The 23,657-nt window shown below is 42.6% G+C and overlaps 1 protein-coding gene across 9 annotated transcripts in view; it reads right to left on the reverse strand.

The window, feature by feature from the left end:
* Positions 1–23,657, reverse strand: part of FBRSL1 (fibrosin like 1) — a 399,022-nt gene that overhangs the window by 295,359 nt on the left and 80,006 nt on the right. For all 9 annotated transcript variants that reach the window (XM_026859707.1, XM_026859706.1, XM_026859701.1 and 6 more), the window contains exon 2: positions 8,524–8,625. In XM_026859707.1, the coding sequence (XP_026715508.1) occupies positions 8,524–8,625 (102 nt within the window). The remainder of the gene's footprint in view (positions 1–8,523; positions 8,626–23,657) is intronic.

Below are 23,657 nucleotides of genomic sequence, written 5' to 3' on the forward strand. Positions count from 1 at the left end.
GGGAAGAGATGTTTTTTTCCCCCGGCTCAGGATTTTTATTGCATGTATAAAGTTAGTAACTGGTGAATACTTTGGATTCAACTCATAAAATCCCTTCCAACAGTTATGCACAGCCATGTCCCACACTCTCCAGAGCTGTTTGCATGCATTTTTCTGCACATCTAACAAACCGCTATTGCTTTCTTGGTTAGCTGGGAACACTGCGGGCTCTTTAGGGGGATCCATACCAACTGCCACATGTAGAGACTTTGAAAGCCCCAGCTAATATCAGCTATGAATGCCAGAGCAGAACAGTTTGCATGCAACTGTGTTGGATGTTCCTAAAGAAAAAAAATCTTTGGGGGTTGATATAAACATAGCTCAATCCATATGTCTCCATATCAAGATCAAATAATGAGAAAAGTAATCAATTGTGGCTGCAAATATAAGAAATCTTAGTGGAAGTTTAACTTGGCATCTACCCAAAGTTGAAGAAACCTCCTCTGACTATGAATGAGTGCTTGTCTGGCAAGAGCAGATACTGGGGCAAATCTTCAGCTGGAATGACTTACAGAGGCTCTTACCTACAGGATAGGAGCACTTACATGGAGGGCTGTCATAAAATTCTTATTCTCAAAATAGTCTATTTGCTATTTTGGTCAATTTTCTCCTTGTCTGAATCCTCAGGCAGCAGGGTACGGTGGTCACTGCGGTACGCAGCTAACCACATTCCTGTTAGTGCTGCGCCAACCAGCACAGCACCTGCCTGGTAGCAGTGGTTCACCCAAGACCAAAACCCAAGCCAGCTCTTACTGCTTCAACTCAGGCCCCCAAGCAGGCCCAGTTCTGGCCTTCCAACACTGTCTGAGAAAAGCATCGCAGGCAGGAAAGATGCAGCCAAACATGCAATTCAAAGACACAGGATCGTGACCCTACCTGGCCAATTCTCTGCAGCCAGATGCAGAAACAGATGCTATGTCTTTCCAAAAGCCCCCACGCCCCAAGTGCTGCCTGCTCAGAGCAGGTGGGGGCCAGTGGGCACGCTCTGCCAGCCCTCCGGCGAAGCCACCGCCGCAGACGCATCCATGCCGAGCTTGCAGATGCTGCTCCCGTCGCCTGCAGCTGCCATGCGAAGCAATGCTGAGCAGACCCTCGGGGAGGGCAGAGACTCTCTCTGCCTGACTTGAGCACCAGCTTTTATGCCTCTCACACCTCCTTCAGTACTGTCTGGAATACCCTGGGTTTCTAATGGAGACTGTTAATAGTTAGGGGCAAAATGAGTGTGGTCTGTGCATTTAATGACACATAAGTGGAACTACAGTGCTAGATGGCATTGGTGCATAAAGATAAATGACTTATAATATTTTGCAGATGATGTGCTCTTTTACAACTAAAGATTTTTGGTTCCTTTCAAGCCCAAGGTTAAAAACAAAACCAGACAGCAGAGGCAAGACATTTCAGTTATGTCACAGAGTGAATTATTTCTACCTTGGGATAGCTCTCACGTTAATTACACTGGATATAAAAAATACACCTTTCTGGCAGCAAAGACAAAATCTTACTGTTGAAAGACTCTACTATCCCCCCACTGATGCCCTTGAGAGTTTGAGTTAGACTGCAATCTGCAGCTGTATTTAAAAGATTTTTTTCCTTTTTTCCAGATAAACACTATGATTGCAATTTAGGAAAGAAAATCATGACAAAATCTCACCAATAACCTTCAGCAGGTTTTTCAAGATTGTCTATTAAATTGATAGGAAAAGTTATTTTCCTTGTATAAATAAAAGCATGGCCTTCCACTGCTCTCACAATGCAAAAGAAAAGACACCCTCTGTTCAGTTTCTTAAAAGCCATTGGGTTATGTACTGAACTAAGCAGACAAAGAGAAGGGCTCTAAAATCCAGTAATAATCAAGGTAATAGGACACCTCAAGCCAGTTCGCCACTCTCAATGGGTCAGGCAAGTTTCAGCTTGGATCTTTTCTATCCTTGATACATGAGCTATCTATAAGGGGATTAGATAAAAGCAGGTGATAGCAGCACAACCACAAAATCAGCTCTTTAGTATTCACTTCCCTCCTTTTTGGCTAAAGGACCTAAATTAACATATTCCAGAAACGTTGAGAGTTCATTCCAGCTTTTCTGATACGTGCCATTTTTGTTGGCTGAAATCAAAAGTATATCAAGTACCTCCAAGTAAGGCATTGAAATAGCCATTATGGGGCAAATAGCTATTCCTATGTGGGCACAGGACAGTACCTCAAAAGCACTTCCTACCACTATTATTAATGCCACCTCCATGCTAGCGTGGAAACTGAGCCATGCCTGCTGTCACCCGAGGAGTTCCCAGCAGAGGAGGGCACTGCGGCAGACTTCCCAGCTCCTACTGAGTGCCTAATCTTGCCTTGCCAAGTCACAAGCCAAAACTTATCATACAGCCCAACGTCGCAAGTCTGATTTGGTTGATTAGCACTCAGCAGAGTTAATCAATGATACGGAGAGAACTATTTTTTAATTATGTCTTAGAGCATTTGTTCAGGATGAAAACTCTCCTCAGCTTTACCTGCCTTCCACTATTTTCCAGTTACCCCAAATCTGCAGCCAGACTGGATCAAGGCACAAGGAAGCATGCACGTTTACCCATTCACTTTGTCATTTATAGAACATTCAACAACAGAATATTGGTTCAGCTTTGAACACCGGAGAAATCTAGTGATTCCTTTCTAAGCAAGTCCCTTATAAAACTCAAATGTCTTGGAATGCAAGGAATAAGTGGGGAGGAGGGCAAAAAGGGCCAAGGGCAGAAAATATCCCAGACCCTAACAGAGAGTCTCTTAATGCAATTAATTTCCATAGTCACACTCCTGTCTGTTAATACAATGAGTTCAATTGACTTGGCAAAGGTCACAGAGTGCATCTGATGTTCACTTAGCTTAGAAACCAGGACCTGACAAGATAACCACAATACATGATGAATGATTTTGGATGTCATGCAAAACTTGAGTGTGTTCCTTCTTTAATTCACTTATTTATTTTATGATGTTGGATAAACAAAGGGGGTTACGCTTGGAAATACTGCAAAACCAATTGAGAAAGGTATCAAAATACACAAGGTCTGAACATCTCTAAATGGCTTGATAACCTACAGGACAGCCAATGGCCACAGACAGCAGAAGGAAAGACTGACCAGGAATGAACGAACTGCATAGAGTAAGCCAGGAACAATATAAAGAGACCTCAAATTTCCAAAACAAATGGAACGTGCACAAGTGCTGCTCCCATTCAAACCATCACCCCTAGATCAACTTCACAAAACCTTCTCCAGATTTTCTTTCTTCCAGCTATGCTTTGCTACTTGAAATTTCATGCAAGTCATTACAACTTCGCTCATAACTTCTGCTGCAGTGGTTTTCATGCAAGCATTTGGTATTTTGAAGGACACAAAGATAATACTAGACAGCATGCTGCGGGGACATGGATTTTTGCCTTCAGAAAAATGCAACTTGAAAAGTTTCATAACCCTTGCATGTGTACATTCAAACTAGTTTCCCAAAACTCATGGTTTGAGGAGATTTTGAAACTATCCTGTTGCTATCTTTATTTTACTAAGCTCTACAATGCTTTTATTCCACTCTTCAAACTGTGGATCAGATTCTAGTGTGTTATACGTGGGGAACGAGGGACAGCATGTGCCACAGAGAGTTTGCAGTCAACATGTTGTTATCCCAAGCCTTTCAAAAAATTCCTTCAGTGCACTCAGTAACATTCCTGACTATTGCACTGAGGTGCTCCTGGCCTGAGACATGTCAAGCTCTGCTGTCCCACCACCACCCTGCCCGGAGACAAGTCCAGGCATCCCACACGTGCCAAAGTTTGCAAAGTAGATAAACATGGACCTGTGGTGTGACTGTGGGCCACTTTTCACTTCAGAGACTCATTTGATCATGCTTCTGGCAAGGTACTTCAGCCTGAGGCACACGTAAGGGACCTGCAGCTTTGTATCCAGCTGCTGCTTTAATCCCTTTGCCCCAGGAGGGGAAGTGTGGTACAGAAAGTAGGAGGAAAGGAGGAGATACTGCTTGTGATGGCACACAAAGAAAAGCAGATCACAGTGAACTGTTTGAATTAGAAATCACACAAGTTATTTTGTATTCATCTACCAGAGAGAGAATTTTATATCTAGTCTATACAATATGCTAAACACTTATCAAAGAACATTTAGAGAGAGGAAAATCTCTGCATTTCCTAAAAGACCGCTTTTCGTTTATTATGCTTAAAGAAAAACAAACATACATATGAGGATAGGATGATGGAAAATTAGAAAAGCTAGCCTGGGGGATGGGGGATGAGAAGGAAAAGCTCTGAACAACTTGGTAGCAGCACTTGCTGGTTTTATGCACAGCTGAAGCCAATCCCTTGAAAAGGAGACTTTTGACTCGTAAGTGGCCAGCACCTCTTGCAACATATTTCCTAATCAGTGAGTATTTATGGTCGATATTTTATATTTCCAATTTCCCCCTAAGGGCTCGTGAGAAAGCAGCACACCTGCCAACCTTTTCAGCTGGGCCAATAATTGCCAATTTGCTCTTTGCCTTAGTATATCACTCAATTTAGCCCTGGCTGTGCCCTGCATACATCCTCATTCATCTCTGTGCCCCCATGACAATTAGAGTGTTAGCTTCAGCTAACTAGGGCAACTATTCTACTAGGGTTGGAAGACAATTATTAGTCTATTTTCCCATCTTGTGGCAACAAAATTGAGAATCCATGACAATTACATTCAGCAATTCTGCACTCTGCCGCCTGCGCCCCCTCCTTGCCCCCACCTTCCGAATATTTCAAATTATCACAGCTCTACTACCACATTCAAATTTTCCATGTTCACAGGGAGTGAGGCTTCTATTTAAATGATAATGAGGGACGATCCATTCAATTTAGTGAGGGAGAAAATCCATTAAAAAGCAGGCAGTTCTTAAGCTGATGGGTCAAGAAAAAGATAAAAACCTTTTTTTCTAGCCATTATACAAGGCTCTGTGTGGATTTTTGGACTATTCAGGACATCAGAAAAGATTAGGACAATTACGGAACATGGGGAAAAACCAAAACAAAATGCCCAAGCCTTCCACTTTACTTGGGTCAACACAACAAAATAGCAATATGGCTTATCTGGCTCTTAATTCTCTGGCAACTTCCAATTACCTCACTATGAAAGACAGCAGAGGAAAATCCCATTTTGGAAAAAGGCTGTTGACTCTGTGTTGGTTGTAGAAGACCTGAGAGTATATGTGTAATAGGGATGTCAGTAGTAGATTTTAAGGGAATTTTACATCAACACCGGGAACATAAACAAGTGGCAAATTCCCACCCCCTCTCCCCCACATCACATGATCTGCTGTGCAAACCTGGGCTAAAACTTTTCTGTTTTTCTGCTCCTAAGTTTCATCATTCCAAAGAAGAGACCAACCTCAACAAATCAAACTTCTGCAGCCAGAGATGATTTCACTAGATCATAACAAGCGCTTTTTTCCCCAATGACCCATAATAAATGGCACTCAGTGTAATGTCTGGAAAGACGTACTATGCAAGACAGACAATTGCTGTCTTTCTATGAAGTTGTAGCACTCTCTCCCCACAGAAGTTTCATTGTGACAAAGAAGCAGCAAAACGCTCTGGGTTTTGTTGTGGACAGACCGATGGCTCTGTGTGTGCGCAAGACATAATCAATCATTTGCTTCAGTTTTCTTTAGAGTGCAATTATTTCACGACAGACCAGGCCACCTCTTGACTTCATGGTCCATTAGAGACTAATGACATGCATTAATGTAAATAAAGAACAACTTGCTGGCATCTCATTGAACAAGTCACCTCAAGAAACAAATCACACAGAGGAGCTAAGCTGTTGATAATAGCACCTTCTAAATGGAGACCGACAATGAAGCTGGAGGGAAGACTCCAGTGCTCCTAAGGTGGCAACGCGGAACGCTATAGCCGACACTTTCATACACATATTTCCCACCACACCTGCTGTGTGCTGCCGTACAGCAGCCAAACCTGCCACCTCCTGCCTCATTTACTCCATTGTTCACACAAGTAAATAGGGAAAGAGATGGGAGGGAAAGGCGGCATAAAAAACAGTCCTGAAGGCCAAATGCACCAAGAAACAGCAGGAGAGCCACTCAGGGGAGAGCAAGAAACAGCCCAGGTGCCTCCTGCTGCAGAGCATCTGTCTGCAAGGACAGGTGGCCATCCCAGCACAGCTCTGTGCTACAACCTCAATTTGGAACCGCTAACCACAAGGAAAAAAACGTCCCTGTCTTTCCTTTATGTCCTTACTGCCCTGTGGCTTTTTAATCCTCAGTGCCACACATCAGGGGTTGTGTAAGTTCAGCTGCACACCATCTATTTAAACAGCATGCTGGGAAGTACAGCTTCAGAGCCATACAGGGACCAGGCATGGCTGGACAGAAAATCCTGCAGGCATTGGCACTCAGTGGCATGTCGTCGTCTTCTCTCCCCCTTTCCTGCTCCCCCTCTTCAAAACGAAAGTCTGCAACCTTATTCCTTTGCACACAAATGGGGAAAACCATCTGACTGCACCCGTGGGACCTTCCTAAGACTTTGTGACAGTCACTAAATAGACTAAAGAACATTTACTAGTACGCGAGGAAGCGTTATACATAATTAAAGCTAAATTGCACTCGTCAAATAATGAACAAAGAGCATTCTGTGATTCATGAACCTTACTTTTCAAACAGTTTAATTACTAATTTGAAAAATTCTCATTTGCACTGGGTCGCCAGGTCACAAGAACAGCTCCAGCAAAGCTCAGAAGTGTGCCCCGGCCTTCAGGCACTGTCCAATGTCCCCACTGACTAAAAAAGAGCAGAGTGCTTATTTCCTACTGAATTTCACCGGCTGCTGAACTAGCTTTGAAGATTTTTCAGGAATTAGGCACTCGGACTCAATTCCTGCAGGCTCAGCCTGCAAATTTGGGGGCAAAGGCAAAGAAGGAGAAAAAACTGGAAGTGCATCAGCTTAACAAGAAGTTTCCAAGACCACTTAAGGCTTTGACCTAAGCTAATCACTAGGTCTGAATATGTTATTCCTCCTTCACGGCCCCACTTTATGGTACAGCAATGCTACCAGGTGCCCCTGCTCACATACCTGTCAAGAGTGGCCAAGGGGAGGAGGAGAGAATTACCTAAGTGTATGTGTGTATAAAATTACGATCATTATTGACTAATAACACAGTCAAAGATGCCCCACAGCAAGGGAATTTGTCCAAGGGGCCCCCCCCCTCACTGACTTTCCCCACTGCGGCGCGTGGGTTCGCAATCCTGGAAGCAGATCACAGGACACGTTATTTTTCTCTTCCTCCCACTGCGTCGGCTGTTTACAGCGCCCCATTCACACTCCAAACATGTAGAGAGAATTTTCCCCCGTCACATTTCCCTGTCAGAGCTGTCAAGCTGAATCCCGCTTTAATCTGCCAAAAGCACTTTTCTGCTGACATTTTTAATAAATACTTTCAGCTTTTAAACACATTTGTGGGAGCCATTTTTTCCCCTTTTTCTCCCTTCTCCTCCTGTAGAATGGGCTCTGAAAGCCTTAATAGCAAATACATTACACTTATCAAAGGCTTTCCCCCCCTCTTCATTTTGCATCCTGAAGCGGAGGTAGTGTTTTCAATTTTAAAGCTAAATTAACTGTCCAATTGAATTTAGCTGGTGTGAGCCGTTTTCTGTGACAGGTTTTAGTTATGAAGCATATTTTACATTAATAGAACTCAACATGAAAACCACTCGCTCTGGGATTTCTGTGGCTTGCCATTGAAATGGCAAATTTAATATTTCAGACATGCTTGTGCCAGCGTTTGATTATTGTTCTTCATTTAAATCTCTCCTAACGGGAAAGGTCCTAATTAGTAAAAAATCATGTTTTAATGAAGGCAAAATGCTAATTGCTAACACAAAAAGCCTTCATATAAAATTATCCCAGCACTGCCATTGATTTCTTGGTGACTCAAAAGCCCATTTATGTGTTTACACACTAAGGCACCGTTTGCTTTTGTTTTATCATAACATTTCACTCAACGTACCATCGAATTTCCTGAGAGAAAGACAGCTTTCCCCAAAAAACCTTTCATAACTTGGAGGCAGGAAGCATAAAATTAGATGAACTGACTTTGCACCCAAACTACGTGATTATGTGCAGTAGCTAAACCCAAGGATACTGTAAAAAGCTTTTTAACACAACTTCTTTGAGAAAACAAAACAAAACATCAAGCCATTCTTCCCCGAGGAATAACAATTCCATTTTGTTTTCCCATCTCTGATCTTTCGCTTATCATATTATTTGCACCATGATTATAGTGTTTGCAAGGCAGCTCAACCACTTATGCCATAACACTCAATCATGACATAAAAAAAAGTTATTACACAGTGACCTCTGGATGCCAACATTTGTTCAGCAAGATTTATGAAAAGCCATGTCAGCAGCGGGAATTGCTGCAATGAAGCGAGGCTTTCTCCTGAATGGTACTTACATCACTGAGACGGTCCCTTGAGCTGCTCCGCTGAGAGCTTGTGGCCTCCCTGATGCTGTCTTCCTCGCTATTTCTGCCACTTCTGCTTGTAGGGACCTTCATCTAGAGGGAGAAGAAGGAGGGGGGAAAAAGGAGATTTTCAAGCACTGCTCTGCCACCTGTTCCCGAGGTTGCCAACAGTGATTTAGTCAATGTTTCACTCCTATGCCCACGGCACTGTGGAGAGGATGCTTCTGAATGCATGGGGCTTCTCTGAAGTTGTGCTTGACCACGTGTGTCCATATTCCCTTTTGCTAACACGTGAGGGAAGGGGTGATTTTAGCAATCCTGGAAGCAGGCAAGCTGTGCCAGAGTCCTAGGGCCCGATGCAAGAGGGAAGTGGACAGATAAACCTCCTTCGCTCTTTTCTACTAGCAAACCTCAACTGTGTTTGCAAACCGCAAAAGTGTTCAGCACTACCACTTGCTGCTGGGCCACCACTGACACAATGACCTGGTCTCTAGTTCCTAGTCCAGAGATATGCCTTGGGGCCACCCCCAGTGACTGCACTGAGAGGTCAGCATGACGGCCAATACCTAAATACCACGAGGAATACTGGCCTGAAACAACTTGCTTGAGATAACAGACAAAATCTGAAGTAGAGCATGATTAACTCTTACAGCCAACACTGGTTCTCCAACCACTAAATCATCCTTCTTTCTTCACTTGAAGTTGTGCTTGTGTTTCTATACAAGTGAGAGGCACCAGTGTTAGAAACCACAGCAACTTTCTGCTCACATCTGCAAAGTGTGTTACGGGGGAGAAGGATAGGACAGATATGTCATTCACAGCTTCATTCCTGGGCTCATTTACTAACAAATTATTCTGCTAATTCCCTTGTGAAATATTGGGTAGAAAGAACTGTTTAATTTATTAATAGGTTCTATTCATATCAGTTTGGTTCTATTTAAATTACACTATTTAAAATGTCGGCTTGTACAAATTAGTACTTTTAATGGCAATAAAATACCCTTGTTTCTTTCTGTCCTGTCTCACTGCAGTCTCAATAGGTAGCAGGGTTTGCTCATGGTGCTCTAACCCCAACACATTCAGGTGGCCTTTCCACTGCAGCACAATCAACACGGGCACTACCTGAGTCCCAGGAGCACACTGATCACTACGCTACCATGGGTGCTTCATACCGCTGCCAGCTAAGTGCCCCACAGTCTATTAATATTTTAATACAATATTCAGGATACTATATGGAAACAAGCTCCAGTACTCATCCAGTCTGGAGTATACAGCCCTGTATAGGCTTATATAGAAGACGACAGGGAAAGTATCATTCTTGTGTTCAAACAACAGTACATCTCTGATTGAAGTCCTTACTCTGCATGTCTCTCTGCCACATTACACCTCATCAATACACCTTCTTTCTCAGGATAAGACTCTTAGGCTCAGCCACACTGAAGTGTTAGAAATACAAATTTGCTCACAGCCATCTCATCACACCACCACCCCTCTCTGCATCAGTGTCCTGCCTCATGCATTGTAAACCACCTTTCCGATATGTTGCCCACCTGCAAACTTTTATCAGTACCAATTTTTCATCTTTATTCCTATGTCAAAATGTTCAAACAACACAGCAACAAGAGGCAATCCCTGCTGAGATCTGCTAGAAGCATTTCCAACCAGCAGTGAGGCTGCATTCGCAACTACCAGCATCAGGCATAAAGGCAAGAAATAATTCACTTGCAATCCATCATGTTGAATCCACACTGTCTGTTTCCTTAATAAAAAGGCCAATAGCATCAAGCACAGAAATCTAACTATACTACATGAATACTGCAGCATCAAATTTTTAGTCCCACATATAATTAAGTAAATTTGATAAGTTTGTGGGGTTTTTTTCTAAATACATAAAATGATTGTCATTCACTTATTTTACTCTTTTTTAGGTCTTTATTAACCAACTGTGATTTCAGCTATCCCATTATCTTGCCTAGGATCAACGCCAAGCCAATCGGACAAATGGTAATACCCTTTGTAATTACAGCCTTTCGAAAACACTGGTGCTCCAGCTTTCTTCTGTCATCTGCATCTTCCTAACCTTACTCAAAACCCAACTCTACTGGTTCCCAGTCATCAGTCAGCTCTTCTGAAACTCTTGGATGTAAAGTATCCAACCTGCCAATTTCAAAGCTTCCAGACTCAGCAGGTGCTTTGTTTCTTCCTGAAGTAGGAACCACTTAACTATTGCAGGACAAAACTATAATTTCCCTAAATACAATACAGAAATACCCAATGAATTCTGCAGCTTTCTGATTTCTGATCCATAACCCTAGCACTCCCACCTAGGAACACATCAAAGCCTGTCAAAATTATTACACTTGTGACCTAAACAACTCCTAGACAGCTGCAAATTAGAGGAAAAATAAATTACACCATTCCAAATCCTTTCACCTTCCCAAGCTCAAATGTTTGCCAATATTATTCAAAAGGACTAAACTGCCAGCTGTTTAAAGTTAGCAAAGGCTCACCCAACCAGACTTCAACCTTTTGTTGTTTTTCTTGAGTTACAGTCCGCTCCCAACACCACCTGTTTCTTTTCTCCAAATTTCATTAAAGGAAAACTACACCTACACCCACGGTAACAAATTGAGACAATTTGACCTGACAAGGTCTTGCACGGGCAAGCAAATTAGAAGCATCACTGCTGCCATTAACCTTTCCAAGTAAATATCAATTATTAAACTTGCTGCACTACCTCTGTCCCCAGTTTGCTGCTGTGAATTAAGAGGGTCATCAGCCTTTTTGACAGATCTTGTTCATTTACACCTGCTGCCTGCCAGCAGGGGAGCCCGCACACCCGCGGCCCGAGTGCTGAGCCAAGCTGCCTTAATTCATCAGTAATTACCCTAATGAGCCACATGCAGGACCCAACTAGGAGGACAAGTTGTTCTGCTAAATGGATGCATTGGTTTCACGGGCACTCTCTGCAGACCTGGGTATTAGCAAACTGGTCAAAAGCTTCTTTCCCAAAGTTGCTTCTGGTTTGGCTGCTTGATTTCTAGTGATTTTCTCTAGGTGTTTGTGCTTGAGTCGCAGAAATTCCTCCTGCCCATGTTCCCTGATTGAGCTTTACCATAACTGGTAACTGGTTTCCTCCCCCTTTGAAAAGGTTATTACTTATTTTAGACTTCGCAAAGGCTCCGTGGGCCAGAGGTGAGGCAGGCTCCCAGCCCCAGCCTGGCGATGTCATGGTCACCCCGGCATGGAAGAGACCCAAACAAGCAACTCCTCAAATTCATACACAAAACACACTATATCCTCTTCTACAACCCGCTGCCAGAGACTTACACAGACATCAGAGCAACTCAATGACCGTCATTAAATACCTCAGGTAGAAGAGCCAAATAACCCATCTAAACGTGGGCTTAATAAGGGGAGGACTGTCAGAGAAGCTGCTTTCCCACGCGGATAAACCTGCCCTACTACTGTTACAGAAAAACATTAAAATCGCTAACAAGCAGCATTTAGGAAGGAACCCCCTCTTCAGCTTTGTGACTTTGCCTGTCTGAAAGTACCCACACAGCCCGCTGCTATTTTCTGCTTTGACAGCAGCGAAGGCCCCGCTCCAGGCCCTGCCAGACGGCATTTTCCAGTCAGCGTAACAGAGCCGAAACAGAAGCTCGGGAAGCAGCAGGTAGAAGCATATGTGGGCCAAATCTGAGTATGTTTGATCGCGTTGCCTTTAAGTGTCTACTCAAAATATTTTAGGAGTCATCTGAGAAGCAAAAAGTCTCAAAATAACCCCAATGCCCAAAGCTGAGCAAGAGAGATTCTTGAAAGGTGCTGCTCAGCCTCATCCCCTGAGGTCTGGGGGTGGTGGGAGGGAATCTCTTCTTAAATATAGGTTGACTACTGTGTCACTTCAGGACAGCTAAGCTGGAACAAAGAAAAAGGCACAAGGGAACAACTGAAGTTATTTGGTAATTTATCTCTTCCAAAGGCCAAATCCTGCTCTCATCAAAATCCCAAGTCAGCAAGACATTCATGTCAGTATGTATTCACTGAAACATTAAATAGATGCCAGAGTTTTGCTCAAGCAAAGACTGTTTCATCACTGAAGTTAACAGAATTCTCCAAAAGCATTAATTAAACCCAAGGCTGCTTAAAAACCAGACCAATGCAGCCTCCGACAAGATAAATAACACACCTGACAACACCACATACCGCAGAGAAAAGCTGGTGGTAGGCAATCCCGGCTATCTGCGATAGCTATGGTTCAGTTTTTACCACAAGCTGCAGATTTCTGCTTGAGAACATGAAAGACACCGTTTCCAGCTCCGTGGGAGCGGGCCAGCACTGCAGAGCGGGCTGACTTGGCAAGGAACAACTGGGGGCAAGGTACAGAGGGTTTGTAAGGCCACGATCAATTTGCATGCTGCAGGTGCTCGCGGACAGTCCCAAGCCACGTTCAGAGCCAAGAATTATGAACCTTGCGCTGTTGGACATCATGTAGCATGATTAAATATCATAACTCATTCCGGCAATAACTCCAGCTCTCATTAAAGTCCAGTTCTGCTATCCCGGACTGCTGCTGCCTTTAGATCTCTCCCATCCAACTTCCCCCTCCCTACTTCTTCTTATGGGGCAAGAGCGGAAGAATACGTGAATGGGCAGAACAGGTCTTGCTTCCCTAAAAAGGCTTTTTCATTACCACTGTGCTGGCTCTCAGCCCCTGCTTTTTAATCATAATAGATCAGCCTGCTCTCCATTTACTTAAGCTTTTCTGATGTCAGAAGAAAGCACATTTTTATTTGGCGCACCTATTTTCAAATCACGGGCACGCTGCCCCTGCTCATTATTAATAAATACACTTCGATTTATCACAAGCTCCGTTTGAGTGCCACGGGGAGCCTGGGGCAAAAGGAGACAAATTCTTTTCTTAAGTTGTTCTGAAAGGTGCTGGGCTTCCCGACCCTCACCCCCATTAACCCAGCACAGCTAGTGCGCTCCTACTGGGAGCTCCACGGCTTGCGCAGCGGCAAACTCGGACTGATCTTGTGCCATCTCAATATATTTGTTCATTATCTTGCGCACACACAGAAGCATTTGGAAATGTACTCGGGGCACAGGCCAAATTGAATCATCTGCCTTCATTTTCCACACGATCTGAAGCTACAGCTGCTACAACAGGCTGTGGGATTTTTATTTTCCTTCCTTAACAGTTTTTTTTCTCGCTCTTAAAGTCACAGCAGTCTGATTTTAAACCTCTTGCCATTGCTTGGGTTTGTGTCTACTTTTTACAAAATGGGTCCTGCATACACACATGGTGGGAAAAGAAACTCCCAACAACTTCCCTCTGTGCTGTTCTGAAGGCAAGACAGAAAGCAGCGCCCTCCGGGAGAGACATATTTCAAATATTCATCTCAGAGATGCCTGTTCTGGTGGCTCAGATGCATCTATTAATCCACTAATCCTCTCACCTTTGCCAGATGACAAGTGCCGGCAGGAATGGCACCCACCTACTTCATGCTACACTTGGGAAGCAGGGAATGGTCCCAAAAAAACAAAGCAGCCCTTCCAGATCAGAAGGGGCAAAGAGCTCCACACAGCCCTGAGCCAAGTTGCCTCCTTTCAGGAACACATTAACTTCTGGAGAAAAAAAGTTTAATTCCTTTTTAGAGGTCTGGAAGATCAACTTTCATTTGTCCTGAGAGAAAGGACAGACCAAACACAACCTTCAGATTTAGGACTTTACTGACTTCATAGCAAATCTATTTTGGCAGAAGCTACTTAGAGATAAGTAGGTACAGCTGAGAGGTGTCCAAGTCCCAGAATTTAGGTCCAAGCTTTCAGATTGCCAGAGAGAGAGATGAATCCACCTTATCACACTCATCTATCTAAACTAATGCTGCTGAACACCATTTACATCTCATCAGCATGTAATGACTTTATCATCTGGTCTGCCAAAGGACCCTTTTTCAACTGTTTCTATAGGGTCAATCTAAGGAAGAAAAATTTTCTGCAGATAACATTTCATACTAACAAAGATTATGATTCCCCATGGCTACAAGACTTGGTAAGAGCAACTGTTCCAAAAACTTACCAAAACTAATTGTATGGCCTGTTCCCTTCTCAACAAACATGAAAATGATGCTTAAACAATATTTTGGGAAGACTTTTTTGCTAACATATGCTTGCATTTTATTATCAACTCCCAGATAAGCTCATGTTTCTCTTGGTTAGACTATCAACAGTAGCAGCTTTCTGCAGCAGGAGACAGTAAACTGCCTTAATAAATACAAATGGACAATTTAATTAAAATATATTGGAGACTTGGAAAAAGTACTATTTGTGGATGAAGCAGTCTGTTAAGGGATTGCACTCAAGGCTAGTTCAGTGTATTTTAACCAGGCAACAATAAGTGGCAGTGAAACATACTGCACAGAGCTCTACCCCAATGATTAAAGAGCACGCTGAAATTATAAACGTCTGTTTTCCAGAAGGGGGGAAAAAAAGTCACCCAGTTGCCTCTGGTTTTAATGCTTGAAACAAAACAAACCATTTGGCTTTAAAAATGTACTTCTTTAAACCTGAAAAGACCCATGTATCAAAACAAGGTGGAATCAGCTAAACACATTACTTCTGACTTGTTTCCTTGAAAATCCAGCCTTAATGCATGCTAACAAAATTTATCTATCCCAAGCATACCTCATAATGAGATCAACTGGGAAAAATATCAGGCTTGTTTGTATATTTTATACTTGCTCTAACTTGGCAGTTTGGAGATTATGTATTCCCCAGGTCCCTCCTTAAATCGTTTCACACGCTGCAATTTGATTTTCTTTGCTTGCCCTTTTCCACAATTTTTTTGATACATTTTATTGAGTTCTGGCTCAGAGGGAAACGTTCCCTTTGAATTAAGGGTGCAATCATTTTTTTTCCACTAAATAAGGGCATATGGCATAGAAAGCAATGTTATGGTCCGAGGATTTTATGATTGAAGTAGGACTCATTTTAAAAAATGACACTAGCATCAGGTTAGATTAGGGTAGTTTTTCTAATTGGGTGGTGCTGCTGTGGATGTTGTGATCGGCTGTCTCAGCTATAATTCATTTTAAATATGACATGTCCATTTTTACTCACTGTGATGAAGAGGAAAATAGCAGTATTGTTAAATTATGATACAGAAGGAAATTAGTCCTTTTAAAAAAAACCCCAAACCAACCACATTCATTCAGAAAGTTATATGAGTTTATAAATTTGACTGGTGTGCAGACTTCTGGTTTCTAATCTGGTTTACCTGTTTCCTCTGGATAAATTACTTAAATAACCTAGCATTGCAGTGTAGCAGTCTGCAACATGTTGCTTAATTTTCACCTCTCTCTGAGATGCAGAGAAATTGAACTAATGTTAGCAGAGGATTTCTGTGCTTAGAAGCTGTCAGAGTTGCCTGCTACAGGAAGGCAAGTACAACAACTTACTGTAATAAAAAGTAGTGTTAGTGCAAAAATCAAAATACTTAAAAGCTATTGCTAGTTTCTCAGCTGAGTAACATTAACTACTTATTAATAACATAACTTTTTTTATTAATTCTTGCAACTAATCATAAATGTCATCTTACATTTTTAAAAACAAATGAAAACCGAGCTCATTTCGTGTGGTCCATTGCCTCTGCAGTTCTTGGAAGAGTTCCTTCATGGCGCTCTGATAAGCCAGGTACCATACTACGATGAGCTCAGCTTTAGCCTTCTGAAAGACACTTCTCCAGGACTGGTCTTGTATCTCACTCTACCCTGTCGTACGTACTGCTAGCGATAAAAAGTACTTCTCATGCTGTGACTGCAGTGGTGCGTGGCAGCCCCCAGCTTTCTGCAGTGCTCACACAGACTCTGCTGAACATTGGTGGACTTGTTTTGCTTTTCTAAAAACCTAACTAGAGAGAAACTACATTCGATCTCACAGTTTTTGAGTGGTGCAGCCAAAAGAGTGGGCCAGTGCCCTTTGGAGACTGGAAAAGCCTTTTTCATTAGTGCCCCGCACAGAGAGGCCATAAGGAGCATCTGGGTTGGCATTTCTGCAGCTCAACTGATGCACTGGAACTGCCGCAAAGATTTTTCACAGCTTCTTGGCTGGCAGGTGGCCGCGGCTGGGGAGCAGAGCCGGCACCGCTTCCCTGCGACGGCCTGAGCTCTCAGGATCGGGAGACTCACTGTGATACGAGAACTAATGCTTATTTTGGAAAAGAGCTGGTGCTTAAGCAGGCAAAACTGCTCGATTTTACAGCTGCCATCAGGCCTGCATAGCAAACTGCACTCTGCATGCCCCCAGCCGTACTTGGCAGATGGTAGTAGACAGCTGGGAAAATCTGGGTTTGACATACGTCAGTGATAAACTGTGTCAGTGTAGACCTGCTTAGGTTACAGCTAGCTAGCGTGTGTGCAGGAGTGAGACTTTGACTGGTGAAGGGTAAATAGCATTCCTAACCAATTTAGCTAAATGCTGCCTTCCACAACAGGGTCCTCGGGGCTGTCTGGAGAGGCAGGCAAGGCGATAAAGGGGTAACATGCAATTTTGAGATTCGTGGGCTACAGCACAAAACCAGCACAACACATAACGCAACAGTGCCCACCACCCATGATGATTTATCAGGTCCTACTGCCAGGAAAAAAACATCAGGATTCCCCACACTCCCTCAGTGAAGAAAACACTGAGAAATCAAATAAACATACTGGGGCATCTTAATCTGTGTTTATAAACAAACGAAGGCACCTGTAAGCAAAAAAAAAAAAAAAGACACATACACACTACTTGGTGACTGAAGAGGAGCAGCCTGTAAAGCTCGGATATGACAATGAAACCACAGCTGGACAAGGGACAGACATAATCACCATCAAAAAGGCCTAATAATTACTGCACCAGCTGTAATGCTCAACCAGAATCGGATGCCCTAACTAGACTTTAATTTAGTGACAGGCCTAAAGGAATAGCATCCCGTAAATACTCCACAAGAGAGCTGAAAGCCTCTGAGCAAGTTACAAAATAAGATTTGTAGCTTCAAGTTTCACATTAAGGTGATTCAGACCTGTGGTTCTCGGTTATAAAATGCCATCCAATATGCATCAAAATAGAAACTGATTTTGCACTTGGTTTTTTTTTGTGATGGGAAAGAAATGGATATGCTAAGGATCAGCTCAGGACTCTTACAACTGGTGCATCAAGTGTTACCAACAGCAGTGCAGCTGACCATATCGAAAGGATCACTGCAAGGGAAGTAACTCCAAGCAGGACAGAGGTGTGATTGACTAAGCATCTATTTAGCAAGTAGAGAGCTGTGTTCAGCTGGAGCCAACGGACTAAATCAGGCTGAGTTTACACAATGCTTTTAAACACCATGTAGGAGGCAATCAGAATTGACAGCTTTAACACTGCTGCCATCTATGCATACAGATACCATCTATTAAAGGCTAATATCAACAGCTGTGATGTTCACAGCAAAAGTAGATTTAATATACATATTAAATTGTCCAAAGCTGCAGGAGATGTTTCAAAATATATTAGGAAATTCAACCAAGAAAAATCTCTCTGTACACTACAGTATTTCTCTTCTAGTAATACTACCCACCAAAAGCAAGGGGTTTGAATTGAAGACAAAAGGTGATGATAACCTTCAAAAATTATTTTAGTAAGAGAAGATCCCAAAAAGCAAGGTAAACACATCACTAATGATACCAGGCAAAACACCCAATGCAGTTCTGCTTCATCCTTGGGAAGAAAACAGACTCATTCCTCAGTCTTCTGATAACAGAAGGAAGACATCAGACAACATTTCCTAAGAACAAAATCCAGACCTACTGCACAAACCCTAGAATGGGAGATCATGTGCACACAGGTATTTTAATAGGTCTTGGAATAGCCACTGAGAAAGCTGAAAAAAGTCAAGTATTTGAGAGATATTTCAAAGGAACAGCCAGGACTGGATGGGCAGCTATAGGCATGCTGCTATGATACCAGGCTTAAACAGAAGAAAAAAACCCCAATACTCAATTCAATGAATGAACCAAACTATTTAAGTCAACAAGGTTTTCTGGAAAATTAATGTTCTTGAGTAAGCCTGATTTCATTTCTTTGATGTCTGGTTGAAAAGGAAACTGGATAAATGTGATACATTTAGGATGCTTGATGCACTCTGATGTTTTGATGCAAGACATTCTGATAAAAATTAGTGCTATACAAATATCAATAAAGCATATTTTAAGCAGGGAACATAGCAGCTAAGTTCTCAAAAAGCAGTGTCAATAAATAATCATTAGTGTTTGCTACAGAAGGTAAAAGGATTTAAACAAGTCTTGCAGTTATTCAATAGTTCCATCAATATCTTAGAAAAATATTATCAAAGGCACTGCAGATAAAATTCATAGATGCCAACAATACCTGTTTAGAAATAAATGAGAGGAGGGGAAGGCAGTTTTAGGCAGCAGCTCAGATTGCTTGAAAAACACACCTCATTAGAAAAAACATACGATTATGAGGAATGAAGGCAGCTGCTATAGAAAAGAGACTACATTGCTGAACAGAGGTGCTCAAGGAAAAGCTGGTAGGGTCACAGTGGACAAGCACCTCCATATGATCTTCCAGCATAATGCTGCAACCAAAGGAAACTAATCCAGTCCCTGAGTGAAGGAAGAGAGGTGACTTTCTCTTGGATACAGCATTGACAGGAATGATTTTGGAAGGCTGGCTTGGTCTACAGTCTCCCCAGTAAGACAGCAAGGCAAAGCTCTTCTCAACTGACAACCCACAGCAGCTAAAGTCTAATCTGTAGTACAAACTTGGATAGTTGTCCTGAATTGCTCCAAGTCTTTCTTATGTGGATCATAGAGATCAATCAAACTGCCATGAGAAAAAGCAAAAATTGCCAGCAAGTACCCAGGTGTGATGCACTGCAGATCTCTCCTTACTTAGAGCTGGGAACAAAAGTTACCATCCTGATGCTGCTTGATGGCGGAGGAGGATTTTATAATGGCATCCTACAAACCCTGTGGGTTCTGGTCCATAGTTCAAGGCAGGGACAAAAGCATTCACAATCTCGCTCAACAATTCACTCAAACCCTTCAAGCATCCCATGTGAAAACCCCATGCTTAGTACAGTAGGGTTTCAAATTCATTACTAGGACTCTGAGGCACCACAATAACACAATTAAAACACCACCAGATGTGTGTCATATAATACATGTTAAAAAAAGAAAAGACATACTGTGTGCAGATACAACAACAATTTGCTGTTCAAATTAATTCAGGAATCAGTACCATCCCTATAAACCCAATATATAAAACATATGCTACTGTAGGCATGCATAAATTGCATACAATTTTTTCCAGATAAAGCTACACATGCAATTAATAAAGTGAAAAAAAGAAAAGAAACAAAGTAAAGTAAATAAATAAATACAAAGGGTGCCCAGGGAACGATGAATTTTACAGAAACTGTTGTCAAAGATCACAGCACTGAGCAGACAGAGCTGCAAGCTCATGCCCTACCCTCAGCAGCACAGTCACACCCTGGCTCAGCTCATCTGAACAGGGAACTCGGAAATGGACACCAAACAGAGACACAACCACTATTTTTTGCCCAGCACTGGCATAAGGTTAAGCTAGAGTGGCACAGTTTAAATCACAGAAGACAGCAACAGTCTTTCACATACACAGGATTAGACCTAATATCGCGTGTTTTCAGTCGTTCCCTGAACCAGCCCACAATCACGTCCCTGTTATATCTGAAGATCCCGTAAAACCTAGGAGCAAGGCTCCAGCATAGCAGCAGCTGGGGGAAAAGCTGGCGTTAAAGACAAGAGAACCACCACTTCAATGCAGTGGGAACTGATGGATGGTTGGCACAAGCTGTGGTATGATGTGAATTTAGCGAAGCAGAGACAATCCCCCCACAGCACCATGAATATTTTTACTCCAACTTCTACCTTGTTCTAGTCAGATCTCAGATTTGCTTTTATTGCTAATCCAAACTCTACCAAGGCCACACCTGCACTCTGTCTAGACATCCTGGGACCTGTCCGCTCCCTTGCAGAGGTCTCTGACTCCCAGTCAACTGTCCCTTGTCACCCGCAGTGTGAAGCTATCCACAGCTGCTTCAGTTAAGTCCCATCGAGAAACAGAGCCATTTTCTTCAGGCTCCCTGCACTAGCGGGTGAACCAAGCCACTCTGACAAAAATCAGAGCAAACCTTACACCTCTAGAGGTCTGGAAAGCTGCACACTTGAAGCAGAGGCAATCTGAAACATCATTGCTGTCTGGTTGTGATCACCCATTGAGATCAGTCAAGACATTAGTGTTGTCAAGGAAACTTCCAGTAAGACCATAAGATCCTATACCACCACTGCAAGTTTTTTGATTTGAAAAAAGTGTTATAAACTATGAGAGCAAGCACAGCCAGCTCCACACAGAAACACAGAAGCAATTTCCTCTAAATGCCCACGGGACATCCTGTTTGCTGTTTGACATCCTGAAGAAAACAAAAATCTAAGAATAATGACAGCTAAAGCAGCTACAGTGAAGCCCTTTGGTGATTTTCAGCCCTGAATAACTAAAAAGGGGTGACAATTACTTCAGCTAATGATCACTGAACTCTGAGATTAACATTTGCAGCTGAGGAACAGGAAGCAGTCCTTTAGAAGGCAGCACTGCTGTTAGGCTAAGCCCAGAGCTCTGTGAAATAGCTGGTTGATGCTTGCTACCATCAAGGGACACAGTGAATTACCCAAAGATACAAAGAACAGACAGAAAACTCAGCAAAGACAGACTGAGAGCCTGCCCTACCTTCTTCCTACATAACATAGACTGCATCAATGTATGATCGAGGAAAATGCTTCTTGTTGGCCTATACTGTATTCTCATGATGTGCAACACAAAGAGTGGCTTGGCACTAACTATATTTTGCCTACAACTGTAGTTTTTAAAATTTCTCAGACACAAAAGGACTGGCTGAAGCAATGTAGCTAAGAGCAAAAAACAGGATCTGGATTTCATACTGCGTTTTCTGTCATGACAGAGAAGCTAATTCAAGTGTCCTTGTTCTGAGAGCTCTTCCTGACTTGTGTGCCTCCAAAACCCAACCCCAAACTGTTTGGCTTAGATTATTCTTCTTGTGAGGGTTACAGAAGAAAAAAAAAAAAAAAAAAAACCACAACAAACCCACACTAGCATGCCCTGCTGAAAAGTAATCCTCTCCCTGCAGCTGGAAGGCCATGATCCTCCAAATATGTAAACTGCATCCTGATACGGCTGAAAGGGCAAACTGAGGAGTAACTGCAAGGCAGATACACTATCTACTAAAGGTTATCCAGCTGGTCTGAATCGCTCCTTGTGACGCGAGACATTTTCTCCTCGCTGATTCTGGGGAGCAAAGCTGCACTGGTGCCTTCCAGAAAGGAGTTGGGCTGTGCTTGGGGATGAGTTGCACCCAGAGGAGGAAACTCGCCTAAGGCAGGCCCAGAGAAACTCAAGCCATTGCGCCTGCATCATTTCACAGAGGGCACAAAGGCTTGTCAAGCATCACAATAAACAAGTCCACTTGCTTAATTAAAAGCCTGATTTGAGGCTGATTGAAACTGCTGTAAATGGTCTACAGCATGCTTCTCAACCTTTAAACCAAACCTTAGTTTTGTTCAGGGTTGATGAGTCACAAATCAGTCTAACTTGAACTGGAACTAGCAGCTTTTAAAGCAAAATAAAGTAACTGCCCAGTTAACTTAGATTGCTGCAGTCCTTCCCAAAAGAATGGTCTTAGCTGCAGGAAATGCTTATCTTTCTTGTCACATTTGGTTCAGGAAGGTATTTTAAACAGTAATAAGCACCTGTTTACTCTACTTGTTCAGTGGGAAAGCCGAGAGTTACACAAACAGCACCTTAGAGGATAACGTAGCAATAGCAAGATGCATTTATTAATGATCCTACTAATAATTCCTGAGAGCATCTCCAAATACTCTGCAAATACCCACGAAGTTTAAACAGCAAGGATGCGCAGTGGGTAGTCGTATTATTGTCCCAGTTTCTCAGAAGGAATGAAAAGATCAGATAACTTTGGGAACGTCAAGCAATGGATCTGGGATAAGGCTAGGACTACAGCTATAGAGAAAACCGCACTTCAGCTTCTAACAGCAACCATCTTGCAACTTAATCACAGGATCATTCTCCCTGGTGTAAGTAAGTATTTCTTAGAAAGAAAATATGATGTTAACAGAGCAAAGCTGACTGAGAAAGCAAAACAAAAAAACAGAATCGATGCTTTTTGGATACCGCACGGAAACCCCGAACCTCCACAGGAAATATTTTAGTAAAAAGAGGCACGGAGTTAAAGTGTGAAAAAATGAAGCCATCAGTAGGAAGATTTTGTGGAAAAGGGGTGAAGAAGCACGCCTTTGCTACTGGGAAGATACGACGGGATTCAGGACTGCTCTTGACACATGGGACAATGAGGTTTTATTTTGGGCAGAAAGACCTGTGTCTTGAGTGCTGACTGAAGGCAGGAGGCTTTGAAGTACCTTGGATACAGATCTGGGAAACGACCAAGATCTGTCACACCATGAGATCTTTACAAGCAACAGTGGGGCCCAGAACCGCTATAATCAAGGGGAACAAAACTGAAAGCTCAATCCAGAGACCAAAAGTCAGCAAAAGGACTTCTCTGAACCCTAGCCCTTCCTGTAAGAGCAAGTGTGGGAGAAGGAACAAAGTCTAAAATAAAATTCACCAAGGCAGAAATACCAGAGCTAGAGCTAGATAACCAGGTTCAGATCTTTAATATTCCCTTGTTTCTGCCTGTGGGTAAGCAGCAAGAAGACTCGAGAAGTAGAAAGTAGAAATGGCAAAAGCCTCTAAAATGATGATGCAAAAACTGAACATGTCTCCTAGAGATGTAAAACTGGTCTCACATGGAGCTTTTCTACTAATAGTTGTCTTGGTCGATATGTAAATTCTACAGAACAGTACATGTCTAGATAGCATTGCACTATAAATATCTTCGCTCAAAACACTTTACCTTATAGCTATTCACAATGTACCTGACAGTTTCCTATTTAAAACAACACTACCACTAAAGGAAACCATTAACAGAGGGCTAAAGGAAACAA

This window comes from Athene cunicularia (assembly GCF_003259725.1).
Source record: "Athene cunicularia isolate RWA chromosome 15 unlocalized genomic scaffold, athCun1 chr15_part1, whole genome shotgun sequence".
NCBI classification, from domain to species: domain Eukaryota; kingdom Metazoa; phylum Chordata; class Aves; order Strigiformes; family Strigidae; genus Athene; species Athene cunicularia.